This window comes from Cyprinus carpio, chromosome A3 (assembly GCF_018340385.1).
Source record: "Cyprinus carpio isolate SPL01 chromosome A3, ASM1834038v1, whole genome shotgun sequence".
In the NCBI taxonomy this organism is placed as follows: Eukaryota; Metazoa; Chordata; class Actinopteri; order Cypriniformes; family Cyprinidae; genus Cyprinus; species Cyprinus carpio.
This window is the reverse complement of record NC_056574.1, coordinates 26,895,239-26,919,646: the sequence shown is the minus strand read 5'-3', so window position 1 is coordinate 26,919,646 and position 24,408 is coordinate 26,895,239. Positions and strand designations below refer to the sequence as shown.

General features: G+C 37.6%; 3 protein-coding genes across 3 annotated transcripts in view; 1 reads left to right on the top strand and 2 right to left on the bottom strand.

Moving 5' to 3' along the window:
- LOC109092208 (SAGA-associated factor 29-like) overlaps positions 1-1,722 on the bottom strand; it is a 32,134-nt gene extending 30,412 nt beyond the window's left edge. Inside the window, exon 1 of the mRNA XM_042727222.1 lies at positions 1,583-1,722. The gene's annotated coding sequence lies outside the window, so the exon portion shown is untranslated. The remainder of the gene's footprint in view (positions 1-1,582) is intronic.
- The window catches only part of LOC109054065 (double C2-like domain-containing protein alpha), a 24,728-nt gene extending 4,533 nt beyond the window's left edge, over positions 1-20,195 (top strand). The window contains 10 exon segments of the mRNA XM_042727260.1: positions 1,550-1,869; positions 3,278-3,357; positions 3,492-3,569; positions 6,857-6,966; positions 7,817-7,943; positions 8,402-8,461; positions 15,468-15,652; positions 16,402-16,483; positions 17,626-17,722; positions 19,098-20,195. Of these exon segments, the coding sequence (XP_042583194.1) occupies positions 1,550-1,869; positions 3,278-3,357; positions 3,492-3,569; positions 6,857-6,966; positions 7,817-7,943; positions 8,402-8,461; positions 15,468-15,652; positions 16,402-16,483; positions 17,626-17,722; positions 19,098-19,234 (1,276 nt within the window). The 3' untranslated portion in view covers positions 19,235-20,195.
- LOC109057134 (zinc finger protein 32-like) lies at positions 14,059-24,408 on the bottom strand. Its single transcript, XM_019074350.2, has 4 exons — positions 24,045-24,408; positions 21,577-22,558; positions 19,069-19,243; positions 14,059-14,133 (listed from the first exon to the last, which is right to left on the bottom strand). The coding sequence occupies exons 1-3, from the start codon at positions 24,226-24,228 to the stop codon at positions 19,213-19,215; spliced, it is 1,197 nt and encodes a 398-aa protein (XP_018929895.2). The 5' UTR covers positions 24,229-24,408; the 3' UTR covers positions 14,059-14,133; positions 19,069-19,212.

The following is a 24,408-nucleotide window of genomic DNA, read 5'->3' as shown; positions in this document are numbered from 1 at the left end:
ACAATGGAGAATGTAGGACTAAATGTATTTACATAATTGTATGTAGTGCCCTAATGATCTGCATAGTGAATTTGCTGGGGTGATCTACATGAACGTCTGTGAAACTACATTGAATTTGCTTTTGAACTATATATTAAGTGTGGGAAGTTTGATGGTCATGAATTTTGGCTTTTAACACCAAGTTCATGGGTTTATCCTTAAGCCGATCACCACATGACCTTTATATATTCAGACCATTGGCATAGAATGCGCACTTTTAATAAAATGGAAATTCATCCCCATGCACTCAAAGCGGTGGTAAAAACAAACCCTTCTCTCCTTTTTCACGAGCAGTGTATGTTGCCTTGGCTTGTGGTATGCAAATTGTGTTGTACAATGATTCTTTTTAAACAGCAAATTTCTCTAGATGAATAATTAGCAAGCTTTGATGGCTATTAGAATATTTGATGGCTATTAACTAATTTGCACATATTTTCAGTGTATTTTCATAAGTCTTTTGTAATCTATATTCACCTCTAAAATATGGACCATGTAAAACAATATAATTATTACACATTTACATTATTTTTTAATTAATGCAGTTTATAAGTTAAAAATGGAGCTTATCAAAGGCATTTAAAATCCAAAGAAGAGAGGAGGATTATTGGTGTATGTTGTGGAAGGAATTAATTAAATTGGATTTTATATATCTGTTTTTTCATAATTGATTGTTTTTTAGTATTTTCAAACCGGGTTGCACAATGCCTAGTTTGCCAAGAAAAGCATTTTCAGACATAAATATATACTTTTATTAAGTTTTGCATTTGCAAAGACTACTTATTTTCCTCAAGGTTTAGATTTTTTTCTTTTAAACATGTTAAGTCTTCTGGCTCAGCTCGTAGTCTCAAAAACATCAAATTCTGTGCTTACTGAAGTCACTCATGGAAGATGGGTGGGTAGTTAGTGGATGTAGAGGTGTTTGTTATAATTAGTATTTATTATGGTGGTATGTACATGCAAGTATTGTAGGAAAACTATAGTAGGAAAACGTCCTCCCTATTTTCTGTGTACAAATTCGCTGGCTTCCACGGGACATCATCGTATAAAAGAAGGTATAAAGACTTACTTCAGGGACCTCCATATTCACTTTCAAATGATAGTGTGCCATCTTTGTTATTACTTTTTGCTCATAGGGGTCAGTTAATTTACTCACCACCATATCGTTCCAAACCTGCATGACTTTTTTTCTTCTGTAGAACACAAAAGAAAATATTATAAAAAAAATGTTTATTTTTGTCCATTCAATGAAAGTCATTGGGATCCAATCTTTTTTTGGACCCCACTGACTTTTAATTGTATGAAGAAAAAACAGTGTTCTACAGAAGATTATTAGTCATACAGGTTTGGAACGACACGAAGGTGAGTAAATGAAGGCAGAATTGTCATCAATTTGCGTGAACTATCCCTGTACCTGTAGGTGGCTCTGGTGGAATTGTCTGCGTACTGGAAGTGGTTTTGGATTATATGCTGGCTAGTAAATGTCAAAATAACTCTCTTTTCTCTTCTTTAGCTCTATGACGGTGCGTAAGGGAAAAAAGCTCACCATCTCCATCCAGGAACACATGGCCATAGACGTCTGTCCCGGCCCCATACGACCAATTAGACAGATCTCTGCCTATTTCCCCCGACTCTCCCCGACTGCTGAGCCTATCTCTCCTAACCCTGCTTTTCCATTGGCTCTCAGCCCGGGGGTTGGGGCCTCTGGAGGAACGAGCAGAAGTCTCTTGTCCCCTCTGCAGGCAGGGGCCAGAGGAGGGGGTGGGACTCTGTCAGCAGCAAGCAGCATTGAGACATCGGTGGACATCTGCAGTTCAGACAGCGATGACAGTAGTAAGTTATGACAATACAGGATCACACACACCATCCAAGGGAAACTCTTTAGTCACACATCAATACATAACTGTAACTATAAGGTATATCATGAAAGTATAATCAGGTTACATAAGTTACAGTGCCCTCTTAGCTAGTGAGTCACAAGTGCATAATGGGAGTTTTGAGAGACCATGCATTTTAGCGATGCCTGAAGTGGCAGTCAAACTGAACTTTGGACACTGCGACAGTTGTGATATGACGTCAAGCTCAGCAGTGTCTTTTTTAACATTAATTCATACAACAAATAATTATAAATAAAAAGGTAAACTATACAATATTAAAAACACAATATTCAAACATTAAATGCGTTTTGACGCTCTTTACTTTGACGTAACAAATTACAGATTAATCTCTCTTCGTCTTCACTATTATTTACATAGCATGATAAAACCATGACTGAACGTCCAAAGGTATGCTGAAAGATACGATGAAACTTAATTTAATCATAATTTTTCAAATAATTGCTGTGGGATTCAACCATGGAAAGACATTAACAAAACAGTCCAGTAGCCTATGTCTCCCGATACATTTACATCAGGAAAGTAATTCAACGTCCAAAGCTGCTTGTTAGTTAGGAATTTAGATAAAAACAAATCGTAAAGTCATAAATATACTATAACTATATTTACTATATTAACTATAACACTATATTTTAAATGATAATTTTACTTTATTCTTTTTATATTTAGTGTTTAAAATATATTTTAAATGATTGTTTTAATTTAAGGTGTTTTCTTTTGTTGTCAGAAATGCCTGAAAAGGAATCTTAAAAGGCAAGTTTCTCCACAAAATAAATAAACAAATTAATTAATAGGGAGTTTTTGAGTTGTTCATAGCTACAACTCAAAATGTGCTACTAACATTTTTGGAGTTGTTTTTTTTGTCTGGAATAAATATTGTTATATTATTTGTTTTTTTTTTAGTTTTTTTTTATTTTTTTAATTTTGTGTTGTCAGTAAATATAGTGTGGTAGTGGACACCCTACCTGGTCTATGCCTTGCAGGAATACTAGCTATTAAACATAGCAAGGTATTTTGCTTGTCATATTACCTTATTTAAACTGTTGTTGGTTGCCAGTGCCTGGCAAAAATTAAATGTGAATTATGAAGTTAATTGTGCAATATTAAGCCTGTACTTTGCTTTGTGTTATTTATTTATTTAATTTTTTGTTGTTTGGCATTTCCTCCCCCCCCCCGGTTTTTTAAATATTGTCAATTTGGCAAATGTTGCAATCCCCTCTTACCATCTGTCAGATTACATCTCCCTTAATCCATCTTACCATCTGTCAGATATGCACGCCTCATAATTGTACTCCATAATGGCTTGTTCAATCTGCTTTCTTTTTGTTTTTTATATTATTGTGTAGCTGCACTGGGGACGTTAGAATTTGAACTGAGGTATGAGAGAGCAACCAGTTCACTCCACTGTACCATCATCAGAGCCAAGGTAACGTCTGTCTCACACCTATTCGTGACTCACACTACAAAACCTGCAGGTGATTTACCCTTTAGCAGTTTGTTCTACTTCAGCAGGTTGTATTCAGCAGATCTTGTCTAATAAATTGTTTGTTTTTGGTGTAGGGTCTGAAACCTATGGATTTTTACCTGGCCGCGGCAGAACCTTATGTCCACTTCATCTTCTAACCAGGAGCATGTAAGGTTGAGCCAACGTAGTTAGATCCTGCTTGGAGCCACAGCTTTAACCTAGCATGATGAAATGAATGAATGTTTACTTATACGGCTGATAGATTTTTGTAAGGCATTTTAACCATTCAGGGTTGTTTCATCCAAAAAAATGAAAAAAAGGGAAAGAAACGAAAGGACAAAGCGAACGAAAGAAAGGGCAGCAGAACGATAAAGAGAAAGAAAGATAAGAAGAACGAATCCGAAAGAAAGAAAGAAAAGAAAAGAAAAGAAAACATGAGCTTTGACCTTTATGACCTAATTCTGTATGAGTTTTCACTTTATACACTATATGGCCAAAAATACTTGGACACCCAAACACCAAACCCATAAGTGCTTGTTGAACATTTACTCTCAAAACTATGGGAATTAATAGAGAGATGATCTTGGGATGCGGATGCTGGGGATTTTGCTCTCGATTCCAGACACAAGAGCATCAGAAGCGGCCATGATGTTGGGCTTGATGGGGGCCTGACTGATTTATTATGCGTTCCAGTTCATTCCCAGTAGAGTTCATGTGGGCGCCTGGTTCTGGCCCTCTTGTGCCTGTTACGTTTTTCTACACCATTTCATTATAGATCTTGCTTTGTGCACAGTATTATCACTCTGGAACAGAAAAGCACGCTCCCCAAACTGTCCCAAAAATCACCTTCTGTGGCATTTAGGAGTCAAAACAAAAATATAAATTAAAAGCGAATTTCCACATATTTTTGGCCATATTGTGTTTTTTATTTATGAAAATATAATCAAAATGATGAATCATGACAAAGTGATGACACAGTAAGTACCTTAGAAGAAATACTACTCAAAATGTTTTATAGAATTTAAATATACTGCCATTCAAAAGTTTGGGACTGGTAAGATTTTAAATGTTTTTGACAAGTCTCTTATGCTCAACAAGGTTGCATTTATTTGATTTAATATACCGTAAAACAGTAAATATTATTACAATTAAAAATAACTGTATTACGTTTTTAACATATATTAAAATGTAATTTTATTTAGTCATGTGATGTAATGCAGAATTTTCAGCCTCATTCCTCCAGTCTTCAGTGTCCACATGATCCGCCAGAAATCATGCTGATATGCTCATTTGCTGCTCAAGTACATTTCTTTTTGTTTTGATCAATTTAATGTTGTCCTTGGTGAATAAAAAATGTTTAAAAACATCTAAAATCTACTGACCTCATATTTTTAACGTTTTGGGTTTTTTATAATTAAGAGAAATATTATTTAAGATATAATCTTTACTCTTTTATTCTTTATTCAAAATGTTATACCGACAGGCTAATAAACTGAAAACCAAAACGATACGTAATTTCTAAATCCTGTTTGGAATGAGACTCTGACTTACATTGGCATCACAGAGGAGGACATGCACAGGAAGACTCTGAGGTTAGTGAAGACATCTGTGCATTTCTTTAATCTCTCTTTATGGGTGACTCCAAGTGGGCTGTGAATCTATTTTGGAGATTTCTTTAAAATTCTCCTCTTGAGAGCAGGGATTTGACAGTAGCCTGCATATCTTGTTTCGACAGTAGGTGTGTAGGTGTGTGACAGAGCTGCATCTGCTTAGCAGACCTTCCCATCGCTTATGAACCTTCAGGAGTGATCAAGTTTCTGGGTACATTTACTGTTGTGGGTGTCTTGGAAAGTGGGCATATATTTAGGCTGAATATTTTTGTAATGCTTAAAGGCTTCTTCAGCCCCAACATCTCAAAGGATCCTCACAAGAGGTTAAGTGACTGTAGCACTCAGGTTTATGCTGTGATTATCCACAGAAAATTACCTGTGTGCTCGTGGTATAAATGAACAGTAGCCCCTGGCAACCTGGGACTGGGACTGCTGGTGTTTTCAAACTTGCCCTTTTTTTCAATGGCGGGGTGACAGCAGTCAGAGAAAAGTCATTTAGCTGTTTATCTCCAAGGGACAGCACAGGAGCAGAAGAGGGTGTCGGTTCCACAAACACACAAGCAAACCTTTGAAAAAAAAAAGAGCAGGATGCTTACTTCCAACCAAACTGTCAGAGCCAGAAATATCATCCTAATCCCATTCATAAATATACATTTCTGTCTGAGCCATTTCCAGCTCTTACTGCTCTGCAGAAGGTATTTTTATTGAATTTTTTTTATCACTTTCACCCATACTACATTTACAGCTTTCATGTTTATCTATGCTCTCCTTTCAGTCTAATTGGATAACTCTCTCACTTTCTTTTTTATGTTGTTGTTGGTGTTTTTCTCAGGTTATCGGGTGTGCTTATGAGGATAAACTGACTCATAATGAGTTTATTGAGAGTCTCGTGTGGCCCTGGGCGACGTGTGAAACCAGACCAGACCTAAACGTTTCTACACCTGTTTAGAACATCCACCACCTGTAAGACACACATACACACATAATCTGTTTGAGTCTGTGAGAAGAGTACCTGACGCGTTAACGCTACATCTATTGTGATAAAACGACTGATCTGAATGTAATTAATATAAGCTTGTTCTAGCTAATCTTCACCAATTAGTGCAATAGATAGATAGATAGATAGATAGATAGATAGATAGATAGATAGATAGAGTATTTAACAAGTTAACTGCTGTGAGTTGATGAAAGATTATTTTTTCTACAATGCATTATCTGTATTGATTTTCTGTATTGAACAGTATGGTTCTTACATGAAATTAATCAGCTCTTATCTGCTGTCGTATGAACAAGGAAATTTGAGAGTCACATCTGTCATCATTACAAAACACTGACTGTATGAATGTCGCCAGTGACATCCGGAGACTCTGCTCACTTCACCTCTGTCTCCTTTCTCTCTGTATCTGCCAGTTTCCCCTCTCTCCTACAGCCATGGGAGCAGCACTGCGAGGGATTTCCTGTTACCCTCTGAGAGGTACTCTACTCTCTCACAGCAAAGACGACAATTTTTAAATGTTTTTGACAAGTCTCTTATGCTCAACAAGGTTGTGTTATTTTATTTAGTCATGTGATGTAATGCAGAATTTTCAGCCTCATTCCTCCAGTCTTCAGTGTCACATGATCCTCCAGAAATCATTCTGATATGCTCATTTGCTGCTCAAGTAACATTTCTTTTGTTTTGATCAATTTAATGTGTCCTTGGTGAATAAAAATGTTTAAAAACAATCTAAAATCTTACTGACCTCATATTTTTAACGATAGTGTGTTTGTGTATATTAGAGGATTAATATATTAAGATATAATCTTTACTCTTTATTTATTCATTTATTCAAAATGTTTTATACCGACAGGCTAATAAACTGAAAACCAAAACGATACGTAATTCTCTAAATCCTGTTTGGAATGAGACTCTGACTTACATTGGCATCACAGAGGAGGACATGCACAGGAAGACTCTGAGGTTAGTGAAGACATCTGTGCATTCTTTAATCTCTCTTTATGGGTGACTCCAAGTGGGCTGTGAATCTATTTTGGAGATTTCTTTAAAATTCTCCTCTTGGAGAGCAGTGATTTGACAGTAGCCTGCATATCTTGTTTCGACAGTAGGTGTGTAGGTGTGTGACAGAGCGTGCATCTGCTTAGCAGACCTTCCCATCGCTTATGAACCTTCAGGAGTGATCAAGTTTCTGGGTACATTTACTGTTGTGGGTGTCTTGGAAAGTGGGCATATATTTAGGCTGAATATTTTTGCAATGCTTAAAGGCGCTCTTCAGCCCCAACATCTCAAAGGATCCTCACAAGAGGTTAAGTGACTGTAGCACTCAGGTTTATGCTGTGATTATCCACAGAAAATTACCTGTGTGCTCGTGGTATAAATGAACAGTAGCCCCTGGCAACCTGGGACTGGGACTGCTGGGTGTTTTCAAACTTGCCTTTTTTTCAATGGCGGGGTGACAGCAGTCAGAGAAAAGTCATTTAGCTGTTTATCTCCAAGGGACAGCACAGGAGCAGAAGAGGGTGTCGGTTCCACAAACACACAAGCAAACCTTTGAAAAAAAGAGCAGGATGCTTACTTCCAACCAAACTGTCAGAGCCAGAAATATCATCCTAATCCCATTCATAAATATACATTTCTGTCTGAGCCATTTCCAGCTCTTACTGCTCTGCAGAAGGTATTTTTATTGAATTTTTTTTTATCACTTTCACCCATACTACATTTACAGCTTTCATGTTTATCTATGCTCTCCTTTCAGTCTAATTGGATAACTCTCTCACTTTCTTTTTTATGTTGTTGTTGGTGTTTTTCTCAGGTTATCGGTGTGCGATGAGGATAAACTGACTCATAATGAGTTTATTGGAGAGTCTCGTGTGGCCCTGCGACGTGTGAAACCAGACCAGACGAAACGTTTCTACACCTGTTTAGAACATCCTCCACCTGTAAGAGACACATACACACATAATCTGTTTGAGTCTGTGAGAACAGTGCCTGACGTTAATGCTACATCTATTGTGATAAACGACTGATCTGAATGTAATTAATATAAGCTTGTTCTAGCTAATCTTCACCAATTAGTGCAATAGATAGATAGATAGATAGATAGATAGATAGATAGATAGATAGATAGATAGATAGATAGATAGAGTATTTAACAAGTTAACTGCTGTGAGTTGATGAAAGATTATTTTCTACAATGCATTATCTGTATTGATTTTCTGTATTGAACAGTATGGTTCTTACATGAATTTAATCAGCTCTTATCTGCTGTCGTATGAACAAGGAAATTTGAGAGTCACATCTGTCATCATTACAAAACACTGACTGTATGAATGTCGCCAGTGACATCCGGAGACTCTGCTCACTTCACCTCTGTCTCCTTTCTCTCTGTATCTGCCAGTTTCCCTCTCCTACAGCCATGGGAGCAGCACTGCGAGGGATTTCCTGTTACCTACGAGAGGTACTCTACTCTCTCACAGCAAAGACGACAATTAACAAAGCACTGACATTTCCCGATGCAAGTTAGCAGTGACGTTTTAAATATTACAAACTGATAATTCCCTGCTGATTAATGCTCTCTTACTCAAATGTTTTCACATTGGGATCTAAACTCATTTGCATTTCAATAAGAACATTGAGCATATTATGATAAGTGGGATGGAAGAAATCGATTAGCATTTTCATTACCATACAAAATTGCTCTCAACATGCTAGGCGCCCCACGATGAGTAATACCAGAAAGTAAAAAGGACACAAGGAGGATTACAAGTGGAGGATGGGGTCGGCTACGGAAAGGGCAGGCGTGTGGATGTACTATTTGCACATTTCCATGTTTAAAGCAAATCCCTGCTCTGTCTGTCAACAAGAATGAATGTGGCATCCATAAATGACGGATAAGATTAGCTGAACAGCATTGTGGCCCCCAGAGAGATGAGATACAATTTGTTCTATTTAACTTAGTGTTATACAGCACTTAAGCTGCCAATGCCCAGTGTTGACAATTTCATTACAGAAGCTGCTGAACAGTGAGCCAGAGAGAGAGAGAGAGAGAATTCAGATCCATTTCTTTTGAGACATAGAAACAATCTGGAAACTGGGGGGACACAGCTTATCAGCCTGGCTCATGAATATTAATTAGGTGACATAACAGTACTGAAAAGCGTGTAAATGGACACTAGTCACATTAGGATTACCACTTACCGACAGTGAATGCGCATTCATTCATTTGATTATTGGTCAAAATGCATATTTTATATTCATTTCTCATTTAGAAACCAATAAATGGTAAATTCGAAAGGACAGAGGCGGCAGAACACTTTGCCGCCCACCTGAAAGCAACAAAGATTTCTGGAGACCAGGATAATAACATTTTCAAAGGAAGTGGAGAGATTATGTGGGGAAAAAAGACAGGAGAAAGCCACAGACAGCATAGATAGGGAAGATGAAGAAAACGGAGCGAGAGGTTACAGGGTTATGAATGGACAGAGGGTGCCGGGTGAGTGACAGACAACACACTGGAGGAAGAGAACTAGAACTGACAGGGGAAAACTGCTGAACTGCTTCGAGGGATCACAGAGACAGTGAAGGTTCAGGAGGCGGTTTGAAGTGAAATTATGTTAAAGGAACGGCTCACCCAAAAATTAAATCATTTTATAGCAAATAAAATCATTTACTCACCGTCATGCCATTCCAAATCGAACTTTCTTTCTTCTGTAGAGAACAAAAAGGGATGTAAGGCAAGATTTTAATGCAGGTGAAGTCATCCGAAGCCATTCAATAACTCTGAGGAACAGACTGAAACTCAAGCTTTGAGTTTTACAGTGTTACAGACCTTGAGAAAGAAGTACACTTTAGGATAATTGTAAATAGAGTACTTATTGTGGAATTAATAAACTCAAAAGCATATGCTTAAGTGTGACTTGAATGTAATCATTTCAGGCACTTAATTGCATGTTAATTGCAATTAAATAAAAAATGTATTATAGTTTGAATTTATATGAAATGCAATTAATCTCATAATTAGTTCTATTGTCTCTGAAGTATGGTTAAAGTGCACTGCCAAATGTACTGACGATCTAAAATCTACTGTAATGTAACTTCTATTGAAACGCGTGTGTTTTTATTTGTAATATATTTATAATTCCTCATTTGTAATGATGAAGTTGGAATTTAGAACAATATATTTACTTCAAATGTAATATTGAATTAACACACAACAGTTAAAATTATAATCAAGTACTTTACATTTAATTTAGCATGTTAATTAAAATATAAAAATAAGTGTATTTCCTGAAATTATGACAAGGTTTATTAAAACATAATTATTTAAAATATACTTTAAAGTAAAACTTGTAATTTGACACTATTACCAAACACACTTTTTAAAAGTACATACTCCCTTAAAGTAACTAAGTGGCCTTTTATATTTATTTAATAAATCTTTAAGACAGTACACTACAAGCACATTGAATACAATATTACTGAAAATAACAGCTTGGACATTCTGCTAAATAGTTTCCTCTTGTGCTCTATAGAAACAAGATACAGGTTTATAAAGTCATGAGGAAAAGTATGACAAACATCTTTTCTTTTTTTAAAAGGAATAGTTTTCTAAAATTGAAGACTTAAATACAACTGAGAGTTGGAAAATTAATAAAAGTAAAAAGTTGGAGGAAGAATATGGAGAACATGCCCCAGAGGCGAAGTAAGGATCACAAAGTCACAGACGGTGTTTATGGCGCAACAGTCACTGTGTTTATTTAAAGCTTTTGATTTGGTGTCATGACTGGCATACATACAGATTCTGGTGGAGGCTGATGACTGGTGCCACGCCATCTGCCTGCTAATCACGCAAATCTGAATATGAAAGCTGTGCTAGCGCTGATATGTGTGTGCGTGTTCCCAGCCTCACTGCGCACCTGCTTACCTGCTGGATACACCCCTCATTATCATTAGCGAGTCTGCATGATGGGGGTCATTAGTTTGAAACCTCGCGGAGCACAGCAGCCAAAAGCCAGAGAAATTCAAGCTACAACATTTAAACCACACTAAATTAATTTATCCCATTCAGAAATGCCACTGGCATTGTAATTAGCTGCAGAAACTTGCACTGTCAGAAGAAAGCCACTGCTATGCCACCATCTGCTTCTTTGAGGCTAATTTGTTCCACAAAGATTTTCTAGCAAAAACCTCTAATCTTATTATATGATGTTTGCATTTTATTGGAGTTATTGAGCTACAATAGATTTGATTTTACTCAAGGGTGTAGAATTCAGTAGGGATGCTAGAGACATGTCCCTTCTGACATCCAGTGACTACTGAATCATCTCTAGCAATGATATTGATCAAATAACTAAAATATATTTATATGTAAGCACTGTGGTAATTTTGGCTGCATCTAAAATGGGTCATACCATTGACATTACTTGAGAACATAAAGGTTTAAAACACACATGCACAGTTCAGCTGAATAATAAAATGTTCCTTCTTTAACTTTAAATGAATGCTGTTAAAATGAGTGTACAAAGCAAACTGTTGCTGAAACATCCACAAAATGAAAAGACAACACTGAAATAAGAGCATGTGGTTTAGATGCATGTTACTACAGTTTGAATCCTGAGGCGTGTTTTCTTTCAGAATAATCATTGGGCCAATTTATTTGTGATATTACAATTAAGTGAGGTACGGCGTAATTAAGAAGCCTCCTGTTATTAATAAGTGCTATTAAGCAGTCTCTGTTAAACTGCCTCATTGTCATCATTAGTTACTCTTAACTTACAACAAAATTGATTCACTTAAGTTCATATTAAAAACCTAAATGTCAGTACCTGAATAACATTTTTTGTCCAGTTGTGAATGCATGTCTATCATGAAGTATATAAAACTATTTTGTAATGTTATGGGTTTACATAAAATCGTTTAATTATTGTCTATTGAAAATACTGACATAAAAACCCTCTTTATGAGTTATTAATGTTTTGGCTACCATAAATAAAAGCTTTACATGACATGAAATTGTGGTCAAAAGTCAACCATAAAGGTAAAAATGCGTGCAGGCTGCTATAACGTCCCCAATGATGTCAAAATCAAACCTACGCCTTTGATTATACTGAAACATCTTCATCCTACCTAACATTTCATATTCATGCAAATACTGGAAACGAAATCCATTCTCCTCCCCTGAAGTATGCATTTTTCTCTTAATATTGCATATTTATGTGCCCTCCTGCAAAGTACTGTTCAAGTACATGAGTGGGAAACCACAACAACTGACCGTAAGTAGCGATTCTTAGTGTAGTTGACCTCATGTGGCAGGGAATTATATTTGTGGCTATTTTGTCTGTCTCCTGAGCATTAGACAGCTGGGCTGCTCTCCGCACTGTTTGCATTATGAGTTGTCTGTTTATAACGCAGGGGTCGCTCCTCTGTCTGCCCACTATCTGTGAAAGTATCCTCACTGTTAAATTAATGAAGGTCTGGCAAATGCAACTTTCAGTCTCGCTCACTCACTCACACACACTATCTGCATCTGTCCCCACACAATTACATTAATGAAACCTCACACTTGCCAGCAAACAGTTTTGGCTTAGCATGCTTCTCACTAATGGGCAAACACACCCGCAACCCCGGCACAAACACACACGCGCACACACAAACAATGTGGCAGACGGGGCTGTAAGGGGAATTTCAAAGTGCAAGGTAAATAACTAGAAATAACAAGGCTCTTTTTAGAAAAACAAGAGGGAGAGAGACACTGTGATGATTACCCTATTGATCCTGTCTTTTTGCTGGTTACTGAGGTGCGGCTGGGAGAGAAACAGAGAGAGAGATAGAGACAGACGGCTTAAAACAAAGGAAGGTAGGAAAAGAGTATGAAAGACAGATATACAGCTTACTGCTCTGTGAATTTTCATATGCAAAGATATTATACTTTCCTCATAAATGCTTGAGAAATATTTTCCAATGTTATTATGTCAATGAAAATGTTGAATATGAAATCCTGTTAGATTAAATATATATTCCTTTAGGTGGTACTCTTTGAGCTCTATAACTTTTATAAAAATGTATACTCTATAAAGAAGTTTTTCTGTGAAAGGGTATAATAGACTAACAGAAACTCACTTAAAATGTATAGTTATACACTGATTACTTGCACAACAGCAAGAAAAACAATAGGATGGAAACTGACAGGATGCATATGTAAATAAATAAGGGGGTTAGTTCTTAGTAGTTAGGGACTGAGAGTTGCATTGTTGGTAACTTCAAAAGTATAATATTGAATGTTTTTGTGTTAGACAAAGCCAACTATATAAAAAAAAAAAAACGAAATCATCAAATCATTGTTAGTATTTACGTAAGTTTGTGCTGTTGTCCTCGATGTCACATCCTGGGGATGATGTGAGATAAAAATAAATTGAAAAGAGATAAAAACTAATTGGAAAGTTAAACCGAGGATACAAAAAAATCCAACATGATTTAAATTAGAAAAAGAAATATGGAGAAACACTTGAAATATTTCTTAATAAATTGCCAGCTTTTCTTTCATTAGTGCAAGACCACACAGGCACTGACAAAAATAGCGGCATCTGTTTAAATCAAAGTGAAGTTATTTAAAAATGTACCTGTGTGATCACTTAATAGTGAAATTATCAGAAGATAAAGTTGTGAGTTTAATGTTTTATCTAATATATTTAGATTGCAGGCATGAACTGTATAAATTGTACTATATAACAGAAATGGCACACATGGCTATGCTCTTTATTGTCCTTCCTCTCTATCTCTGCATCAGTCTAAACTTTGATTTTGTCCATTACACTCTTTTATATTTCCTGATGGAGAAATCGAATATTGTTATCTTTACAGATGGATTATCGAATATTCATGTAAATATTGTGGCTCTCGCGGTTTGAATATTCAGAGTCACACTTGAGCATTCTCTGCATGCAATATTAATGTGCATTCAAATAAGAGTCTCTCAAGCCTTACTAATGTGTGGGGTGTGTGTGTGTGTAAACGTTGCACCAAATCAGACAATGATGTCTCATTAAATCTCCATACCTCACAAAATCCTGAAGAGGCTGTGCTCAGATCTGCCTGCGTTCCCCTTTGAAAGCCACTGAAGCTGAGCTAAGCCTAAACAGACCAGGGAGAGAGAATGATAAATGACTGTCTGTGTGTGGTAAAAGATGAGTCTGAATCATACAAGTCATCATGGAGCATTTGCAGAAGACTACAAGAGTTTAAACAGGGATTAACCATATTAAGACAGATTAAACCTCTCGTTTTAGAATCAATATTAGTTTTTATTTAAAATGAGCCAACTGCATAGATGTCACATTACACTAACACTAATGTCTCTAGGCTATGCTTACACTAGTGCATTTTTGTTTTAAAACGCATAGGTTTGACAGAATCATAATAGAATACACAATCTGATTAGCATTAGCTGTTTCTAGCCAGAGCCAGAGATTTAGGCACATAAAGCATGCTGCATGCTTATTGGCTCTCTGACTTTGATGTGATTAATTCCTTAGGTATCGAAATTTGGTACAGAACGACAAGACATTTTTTGATACTCGATGGTCAGTGCCTAAAAAGTACTCGATAACCAGCTGTTTATAATTATTCTACATGTGAACATGATCAGATTTTACCCAGATGGAGTCATTGGTTCAGTTGTATGCTGTGTACGGAGTCTCCTACACAGTCACTTTTAATACAGATGATTTATTAAAATGCTTGCAAGAGTGCTGTATTGATATTCTTGGTTAGGGTTTTTTCTAAACCTCTAACCTTAAGTATAAAACTTAATTTAGCATGAACCAATCTTAGGTGAGCTATTATTTTAGTTTTGTTTTTCACTTTATACTATAAGAAATTAAGGCTGTGACTCAATCAGCTCCCTAGTCCAGTAGTAAGTGCACTACCCCAGGTAGTCTAGAGCTGTCCCATCCATCCCATATGGCAGTCAAAATGTTCCAAAGCACCAAAATTCACAAAATTCCTACAAAATGAATTACTTACAAAACAAATCATACCAAAAGCATACAAGTCCTGTCTCAATGTGCACAGTGGTTGTCCATAAATATCTTGAACATTTGAAACCATGTAAACATACCCCCTATGTTAAGTAGATCAAGGCCGTTTCTAGTGCCCAAATTTGTTCATGATATTCAAGTCACAAGTTTGCTAGTGAGCATGAGACAGAGCTCAAGATTAAAGTTTAAAGTGTTCTGATTTCATATAGCTGCCTTCCTGTCACACAGTGTTATTGTGTCTGTTGATTCTTGTGTAACCGACTGTAAACAAGGAGTGATTCAGCATTTCATATGCGCATCATTGAAGCCTTGAACCTAAGCCTACCTAAAACCTCAACATTATTCCATGCAACCACTGGTATTTCCTTCAGGGAAATGCCTAATGTAGTTAAATTTTTAGACCTGACATTCATTTGTTCTTTCTTGCAGTGGGAGAATGAACAATTGACCAGTTTGGAAGAGAGGGGCCGCCTGTTGTTGTCACTGCAGTTCCTGGCCCCACCTGCAGAGGGTGAAACAGAAGGCCGGCGAGGGGGCTTGTATGTCGGAGTGCTACGCTGTGCCCATCTGGCAGCCATGGATGTCAATGGCTTCTCAGATCCCTATGTGAAAATGTGAGATTTCTGCAACAACACTGAGAAAGCACAGACACGCAAAAAAATAAAATAAATAAAAGGCAAAGGAACAAGAACACCGGTTTGGAAGGGTGGTGCCATACACAGTTCTCAGAGGCGGAGAGTGAGTAGGAGAAACTGTAAAATGAGAGAGAAAAGAGAGATGGAAAGTATAATAAGGCTAAAAAAACACTGTACGTCCTACGTCTTTCCTCTGATGTGTCTCTGCTTCTCACTCTCTCATTTGTGCCCCCCTCTAATCTCTCATTATTTTTCTCACATCATGTATTAAAATAAACGCTCCCAAACTGTTTTTCTTCCCCAGGCAAAATGGCATAAGAACAGACAGGACCCCCACCCACGCTCACGTCCCTTCCAGTTACTCTCTCTCTCTCTCTCTCTCTCTCTCTCTCTCTCTCTCTCGCTCTCTCTCTCTCTTCAATTCCTTTCACAAATGCACACATGCACATTCTCTCTTTTCCTCAGGATCAAAGCCATATTCTAACCGTGTGTCTTGGGGGAGTGTGGGTGAGAGTTAACAGCAGTACATAAAGCAAATCAAATTTTTATGGAAGCCTGTGGGACATCACTGCAAAAGCCAAAAAGCAAACAGCTTCGCACGAATGTGTCTGGAGTCCGTTTCGTATGCTTGCGACAGCACTGCTGCTTGTTTTAATCTCCTGCTCTCCCACTGTCCTGCTCTACCTACGGCCCTCACTTTGTTCTTCCATCTGCCTTACTCTTTCCAGATATCTGAAGCCAGATGTGAAGAAGAAATCCAAACACAAAACGGCAGTGATTAAAAAGACCCTTAACCCAGAATTCAATGAGGTAAGGATGTATTTGACGAATTGCCGGTGCCGGGGAGTGCGGCACACTCATTTCATTACATGTGCGCATGTGTGTCGTGCGCCTCACGAGCGTTTTGAGTGTTAATGAGATGTCTGGTCCAATATTTCTTTGAGCTGCGTCCTTGCTCACTTCACATTCCCAGAAGACCTCCACCTAAACGCACTTTTGTCTTGCATCACCATGTTGCACATTTCTCATTTCAGGCATGTCCTCTGTTTCTCTATTTCTCTCTCTCCTCCTTCCCGTCTGTCTCACACTCTCTCTGTCATGTGGGTGGCGGGTGATCGCCAGTAAGTCTAAGTGTTTCCATTCACACCCAGATTGGCCATATAATTACTCCTTGGCTCAGACTGAAGGCTGCTCGCTCCAATCTCACACGCTACTATCTGCTTAAAAGCAGGTCTGCCCCCTGCTCCACAGGAGCCTCGCTCAGCAAAACCATGATATCATATCACATCAAAACTGTTCATGAGGGTGCTGAAAATTCCTGGGAGGAATAAGGAGGCAGGAGCAACAGCGCTCCTCAACATATTATATTTAGAACATGCTCCAGTTTATTTTTTTTTTAACTGTTTGAACACGTGTGGCTGCCTTTGGCTCTGGGGAGATGGATGGGTAGAGGTCAGAAGAGGAAGGTCCAGTGGTTTGATCCCTGTTATCCCAGCATGATTTAACTCAGATACCCCAGAAAGCAGCCTCTGTTTAAAATGTATTGCCTTCTATTGCATAAATGTTTCTTCCCTTTATTCTGGCACATGCCAGGCTTCAGTCAGTGGGTGTGAAAGCCTCAGATGGGAACATCTGTTTGATTGAACTACCAAATGCCATTTGTTTCTGGAAGTTTGTTTTTGAAGCAACTTTTCATGGGGTTTAATATTTTTATTATTCCCCAGGTGGCTTCGAAGCTGTCAGGATGATGCATATGAGATCTTTCTATGTTTAAAAATGTCCTTTGAAATGAATAATGGGCAAATCAAAAGTGACAATGAATAAACAACATTTTGGGCTTTGTCCAAAGGGTTGATCAAATGAGAACCTGAGGCATCGTCCTTCAAACTCTGATAATGCAATAAAACGATTGAACTGCTGCAATAATCCATGTCATATTTCACCACCCACAGGAGTTTTTCTATGAGATCTCTCTATCTGAACTGGTCCATAAGACACTGGAGGTCACAGTATGGGACTATGATCTGGGAAGATCTAACGATTTCATAGGTGAGAGCATGCAATTATGATCTGTTATAATGAGCTGTTTTTTGCAACCAACTATGGGGCTGTTTACACACAACATGTTATTGTGTTCCATTTTGCTGCGTTTCCATTGTTTATCTTTGCACACAGCCACTAGGCAGTCGTCTATGAGTGTTGTGCTCACATCTTTTATTTAGCATATTGTGCCTCTCAAGTTAAAATAACACATCTCAAGACCTAGTGTTTTTTCTGTTCTCTCAGTCTCACATTGTAAACGCAAAAATGTGAGACTCCTGAGACAGATGTGAGACATACATGTTTGACCATTGCGCTTGAGTCTTGTTTGAATGCTGCAACTGAATCAGAATCAAACATTCCAAAGAGTTGTGGAATAAATGATAGATAAAATAATAAACTTTTGTTGAGAATAAATAAAAATTTGACTAATCATGCTTAAAAATTAGGCACGATAAAAGTTCTTCATTGGCATACATCTAGAAATTAATTAGATTACACCTGCCAAATTAAATGTATTATCTTTATTATATGTGCTTTTGAAGAATAAGTGCTGTGCCAACATGAGCTGTGTTTGTAATAGAATACTATCATAACATGCTATTTCTGAAGTCTATATATTATGCACAGCATGCTAATTTTCTATATGAAGGGAATACCCAGATTACCTAATTGCTAAAATATGCATTATTAAAAAGAGCACTCTGTGTCAAATACTATATCCCACAATGCATTACACTAGATGTAATGAATAGAACAGAAGTAAAATTTGTTGTCATTTTTAACATCCTGTTCTTGATTGATAATTTGATAAGATTAAAGATTAAAAGGCATTTCGAAGCCAAGATTAAAGACATTTTTTACAAAAAATCAGCAGGGATGCAATGCTAAAATTAATGGAAATCAATACATTTTAACCTATTATAGTGTAATGAATTACTTGTGCACATTATAATCTGCAGTATGAAATTTAATAGTCACTGAGTTTGTGATATTATATTTTTTATTTAATTTATTTTGAAAGATTAAACATTACAGCAAATGTAATCTAAATGCAAATATTTGGAGAATGAGCATGTTACATTAAATATCTGAAAATAAGTTGACATATTTAAAAAACTCTGTTTGTTATGAGCTGATATGGTACTGATAAGACGTGCATCCTATATGATACACAATATTTTCAAGATAATTACTGCATACTGTACATTTGATGATTTAAACATGCACAACTGTTTGAAATGTAAATGACTGCATAATATTCTGTTTCATATACCATTTTTAAAGAGGCAGTAGTCAGTAAGCAGTAGTTTTTCATTCAGAACACAGCTTGATATTAAAACTTGTTTACTTACACAACTCAAAATACACTCTTGAATGTCAGGTGGCGTGTGCCTGAGCTGTCACGTCCAAGGAGATGCACTTCGTCACTGGATGGACTGCTTGAGGAACAAGGGTCAAAGGGTGGAGCGCTGGCACATTCTGACCAATGAGCTGCCTCAGACCGCCTGCCATGACTGAGGAAGAATCCTGCCAGGAACGAGGAAACCAGTCATGATAGGTTAATAGATTTGATTGATATGAGGTGGACATGGAGATAATTATATGAGCTAACTAGAGGCCAGGATGCTGGAAGTAAAATACACACTTAGTGCTGTTTAAAAGGAAAGTGGAGGACGGGCCACCAATTGTCTTCTGACTTGGTGTCACTCAAAGTGAGTCCCCGCCCCTTTCACCCACTTCTCTCTCTCTCTCTCTCTCTCTCTCTCTCTTTCTCTCTCTCTCTCACACGCTCATTGCTGCACGTTTTCTACACATTTTGTAACGTTGAAGTGTATTTTACTCTTATGAAATCTTGTGTAGCACAATTCTCTTTTTTGACTGATTACAATGTATTTCAATGTTCAGTGCTTTCGTAATGCTTGCAGACAGCGCATCTTTAACAAAATACGGGGGTGCATGTAAACTGCCTGCCATAAACACATCAAAATGATATACACATTGTATCGCCATGACAACATGGGAAGGTCCTTAAGGGCTTCCCTGCTCAATGTTGTCAATTATATTTAAAACGAATACAATTTCATCAGGAGCAGGTTTCTGTGTGCTGCTAACAAATAGACTCTCCATTTTGTAGCATGATGCAATGTTTACATTTTTTACTTTGCACCAACTGTGTTTTCCAAGGTCTTAAATTTGGCGGTTTTCAATTTCCAGTTGTTACTTTTCTTTAAAAAGGGGTTTTATGGACATGCTACAATTTGATATCGCATATGTTAATTACTTGATATATTTTTGGAATCAAATGTTTATATGTGCCATATACTTGGACTATCTGGAGTGCGTCTGCATGCGTACGCGTGTGTGTCGTCTGGTTGTTTTGTACCAAAAAAGTGCTGTATTCTTGAGGGTTTGTGGTTTACATTTATATGAAGTGATTATGTACAAATTGGAAATACATTTGAAATGCACTGCTCTTTAAGATGTGCGTCATTTCCTTGCATCCTCTTGAAGAAAGCTTAGTAACTTTTTACATACTGATTGTAACTCTTAAAGAGTTAGTTCACATAAATGTCAGCATTCCTAAACTCTTAAATCATTTACTCAGCCACAAACCTGTATGATGTTCTTTCTTATATTTAGCAGAATGTCTAAGCTGCTCTCATCCATACAGTGAACGTGGATGGGTATCAGGGCATGTCTGGCTCCAAAAAAGATGAACGTGATTAAAGGATCATATACATCTGATTTGCTATATTGCGAGCCTTTCGGTTCCATATGATTGTTTTGAGTAAAGAACAGTCCAAAACATTCACTGAAAATTTTACCTTACCTCAGAAGAAAGTCAGTCACACAGGTTTGGAACAACATAAGTGTAGATGAATGATGACAGAATTTCTATTTAAAATCATAATATGAGTGAAACAAGGGTGAACATAAGCCAACAAATCAGATGACATATAGTTAAGAAGTACCTACACTAAACTTGAAATGGTTTGTCTCATTCTAAAATTGCTCAAAATCGCCACCTAGTGGGATCTAGTAGAAACTATAGGTACTTAACACTGCCTGAAATGTTCAATGAACCTGAAGATCTTGATCCACTTGTTCAGATGTTTAAAGTGAAAAATGAACATTATTTAAACAAACAGCTTCAGTTAACACTGACTTTCATTTATGGATAAAAAACAAACAAACAAACAGTGGAAGTCAATGGGAATGGAAACGGTTTGATTACCAAAAATCTTCAAAATTCTTCTTCTTTATGTTCCACAGAAGAAAGAACGTCATACAGATTTCGAACAACATGAGGATGAGTAAATGATGACAAAATTTGAATTCTCGGGTGGACTAGAGTTGGAACCACTTTTTTAGAAGGTTGGACTTTCATTCAAATATGATGTTTTTGCACATTGTTTAAAAGCTCTCATAGACTTTCATAGAGAGAAAGCCAAAAGAGTAAACACTCTATCAAATCTCTAATCAAACAATTTCATTTAGCATACTAAAAGCAGCAGAAAACAGCTGGCAATATTGGCACTTGTTTGTTGCCTCCTACTGGTGTGATGGCAGGGGACACGACAGGAACATGAAATGAATTTCAACAACATCATCAAACACTATACTCGAAAGGTGTTCGGAGGACATGAGAGAAAATCAACATGTGACTTCTTATATTGTTCAGCGTCTCTCATTCCTGCCCACGGGGGACTCTCAGCATGGCACATTTTAAATGTCTCTATTATCTAGCACTGCTGATAGTAATCAGGAGCAGGAAAACTGCGGCTGCACATGTCACGATCACTAGGGAAACCTTCCCATGAGTATTTCCTGTAGCTTAACTTCTGTTTAATTTGCTTCACCTATTATGAACACGCATGTGATTTCGACAGGTGTAGGCATCCTTAAAGCTACGTGCACACACAGGACAGTCAAACAGACGAAGCTGCAGATGCACGCGGCTGTGGTTCCTCAGAGTCCCGTCGTTGTTGAAGCGTTTCCCACACTGAGCACAAGCGTACGGCTTCTCCCCTGTATGAATGAGCATGTGCACCTTTAGCCGGGAATGATGCGGGAATAGTTTTCCACACTGTGGGCATATGTGCGTCCCAGGACCTCTGACTCCTCCTTGTCCTCGTCCTCTTCCCCTACCCTGCCTGACTTCTCTGCTGAACGCCGCGTGACTTAGGGGGTTGACGGCAACGTTAGATATACCGAGATGACCGTTGCCACTAATAGTGTCGTTCCTGACTGATCTTGAGTCTGTGTTTTGATGAGCGGTGTTGTAGTTGTCATGAGCTACGCCTGATTCAGGACGAGCGGTCTTTAACACATTTTGGCTTATTTTACTGAGGGATACTTGCAAGGTTTTAGGCTTTGGCTTCGTACATTTTGCTGATTCTAGATCAGTGTAATTCGATACACTGAACACTTTAGGATCAGGCTTGTGGTTAATATCAGTAGTAGCTGGTAACTGAGCAGTGCAATGAGGTAATGGACTGCAGACGGATATGTTTGCATTGGTAGACTGTGAATCAAGACTTTCAAAAGGCTCTGTTTTTACACCACAAGGAAATTCACTTAAAGTGGATGGTTCAAAGTCCTTATCTGTGAGAGCCAGTGTGTTTGGTAACTGGAGACAAGGTATATCGATGTCTGATTCAGTCACCAGAAGAGCATGGTTGGAGAACTCTTCTACTTTGGTGCTGGTGAGCTGTTCATTTTGTACCTGGTTCTGATTCTGATAGATATCTGTAGGCATTGTTTCAGTTTCAATGCTAGAAGTCCATTTTAGATGTGATGGTGGTGATGATGATGATGGTGCAGGGTTTGAGATGGCTGGACCTGAAAAAGACGAAGGTCTGATGAGATTAGGTGAAAAAAATAATAGTTTCCAAAGAAACTAACCAAACTCCTACTTAAGACTGGAATACACTACACAAGTTTTGGCAAGATTTTAGTTGCCGAAAGTCAGACTTCACAGAAAACTGTATAGTTCATGATTTTCACTGATTTTTTTTTTTTGCTTCAGACTTTTATTACATGCAGTCAGAGGATTTTAAACAAGGCTGGAATACACTACAAGACTTTTCAATTCTGAATAGATTTTAAAACACTAGTCATTATACACTTAATGACTTTGTAAATATTCATAAAGGAAGACTGGCCATCATACACTAAACCTCAAGACTTTCAAGTTGTTCCAATCATAACAAACTCGGGCAGAAACGTGTGCTTTGTTGCTAAGAGATGCATGAAAAATTAAAACAACGTGTTCTAAAATCGGCTGAAAGTATCAAACATGTTTGATTTCCTCCAACTGGATGGAATCATAAACTGAAGCTAAATAAAACGTCTGTGACCATCATACACTACGCAGTTTTCTGTGGAATCTGTCAACTCTAAACTCTATACTATAAATCGGGAGGAAAGTCACGCAGTGTATTCCAGCATTTAGGCTGATTTTAGAGCACATTGTTTTCATTTCTTATGTGCCTCCCAGCCACCAGGCAAAAGTTTCTATCTGAGTTTATTGTGTTTGAAAAGACGTGAAAGTTGTTTAAGTGTATTATGCCCAGTTTTTAAAACGGCAGTCTGTTTCTAACCAATTATAAAAGTTAGTGTAGTGTATTCCAGCCTTACAGCCAATGGTTTAGGGTTCAAATATTTTCATAGCTGGCCCTTTAAGTAAAACATTTATAGACATGGGTTGGTTTGGGGCCTTAATTACACCCAAATAAAAAAGTATTCTATTCTATTATAAGCAGGGAGTGTCCAGTTTTACAGGAGTTTCCTATCAAATTCCTGTAGCTAAAAACGTAAAGCATGGCCTAAAATTAACATTAACATATTGGCTACAGAGGAGAATCCTGAAAAGTGGCATAGACATAGGTCTATATGTAATCTTCCCTACATGAAATACCATTTAAATTATAATTTTTTTAAAGGATAAGTTGGACCAGACAGTGAAGAAAAACAGTCAACAAGTGACCGACATTCATGGAAACTCAATCCTGTTGAAGTAAAAGTTTCTCATTTTTATCAGTACATAATTTTCATATTTTCCTTTGTGTTAATTCATAGTTTTGAAGACTTTACTGTTATTCTAACAGAGGAAACAGTAATAAAAATACATTTATCTCCTTCCAAAAGCTTTTAGAGTTTTTCTGCCATTGTGTTGAACTTTTTCATAACAGAGGAGGCTGTATTTTTGATGTTATAACTACGTTTATTCGGCGGAAACCATGGTTTCCATGGTGATGTGCGTCAATCCAGTAAATAACGGCTCACTTCGGCAGAACACATTATTTTGTACGAAGGGTCGATGTACCGTTGGACTCGACGATTTTCTCGATCTCCATCAGTCTCTTCTTCAGATAATCGTTTTCCTTCTGCACGCTGTCCAGCTCTTGTTCATACTGCAGGACAGTCCCGCCGATCATGTCCATGATTTCATTGAGCGTCGCCATCAAGCGCTCCGTCAGAAACGTGTTGATGACCTGCAGCTTTGTCATTCTGCTGTTAGCTCACGGTAAGTGCAGTTATTTTATTTTCCTCATACGGTAAGGCAGAATGTAAACACTCGTCCCTGTGGTCATGTGACCATGTATGTGTTCCTCTTTAACAGGGTTGCCAGGTTTTCACAACAAACCCCGCACAATTGCTACTCTAAACTAGCCCAATCGCATTCCTAG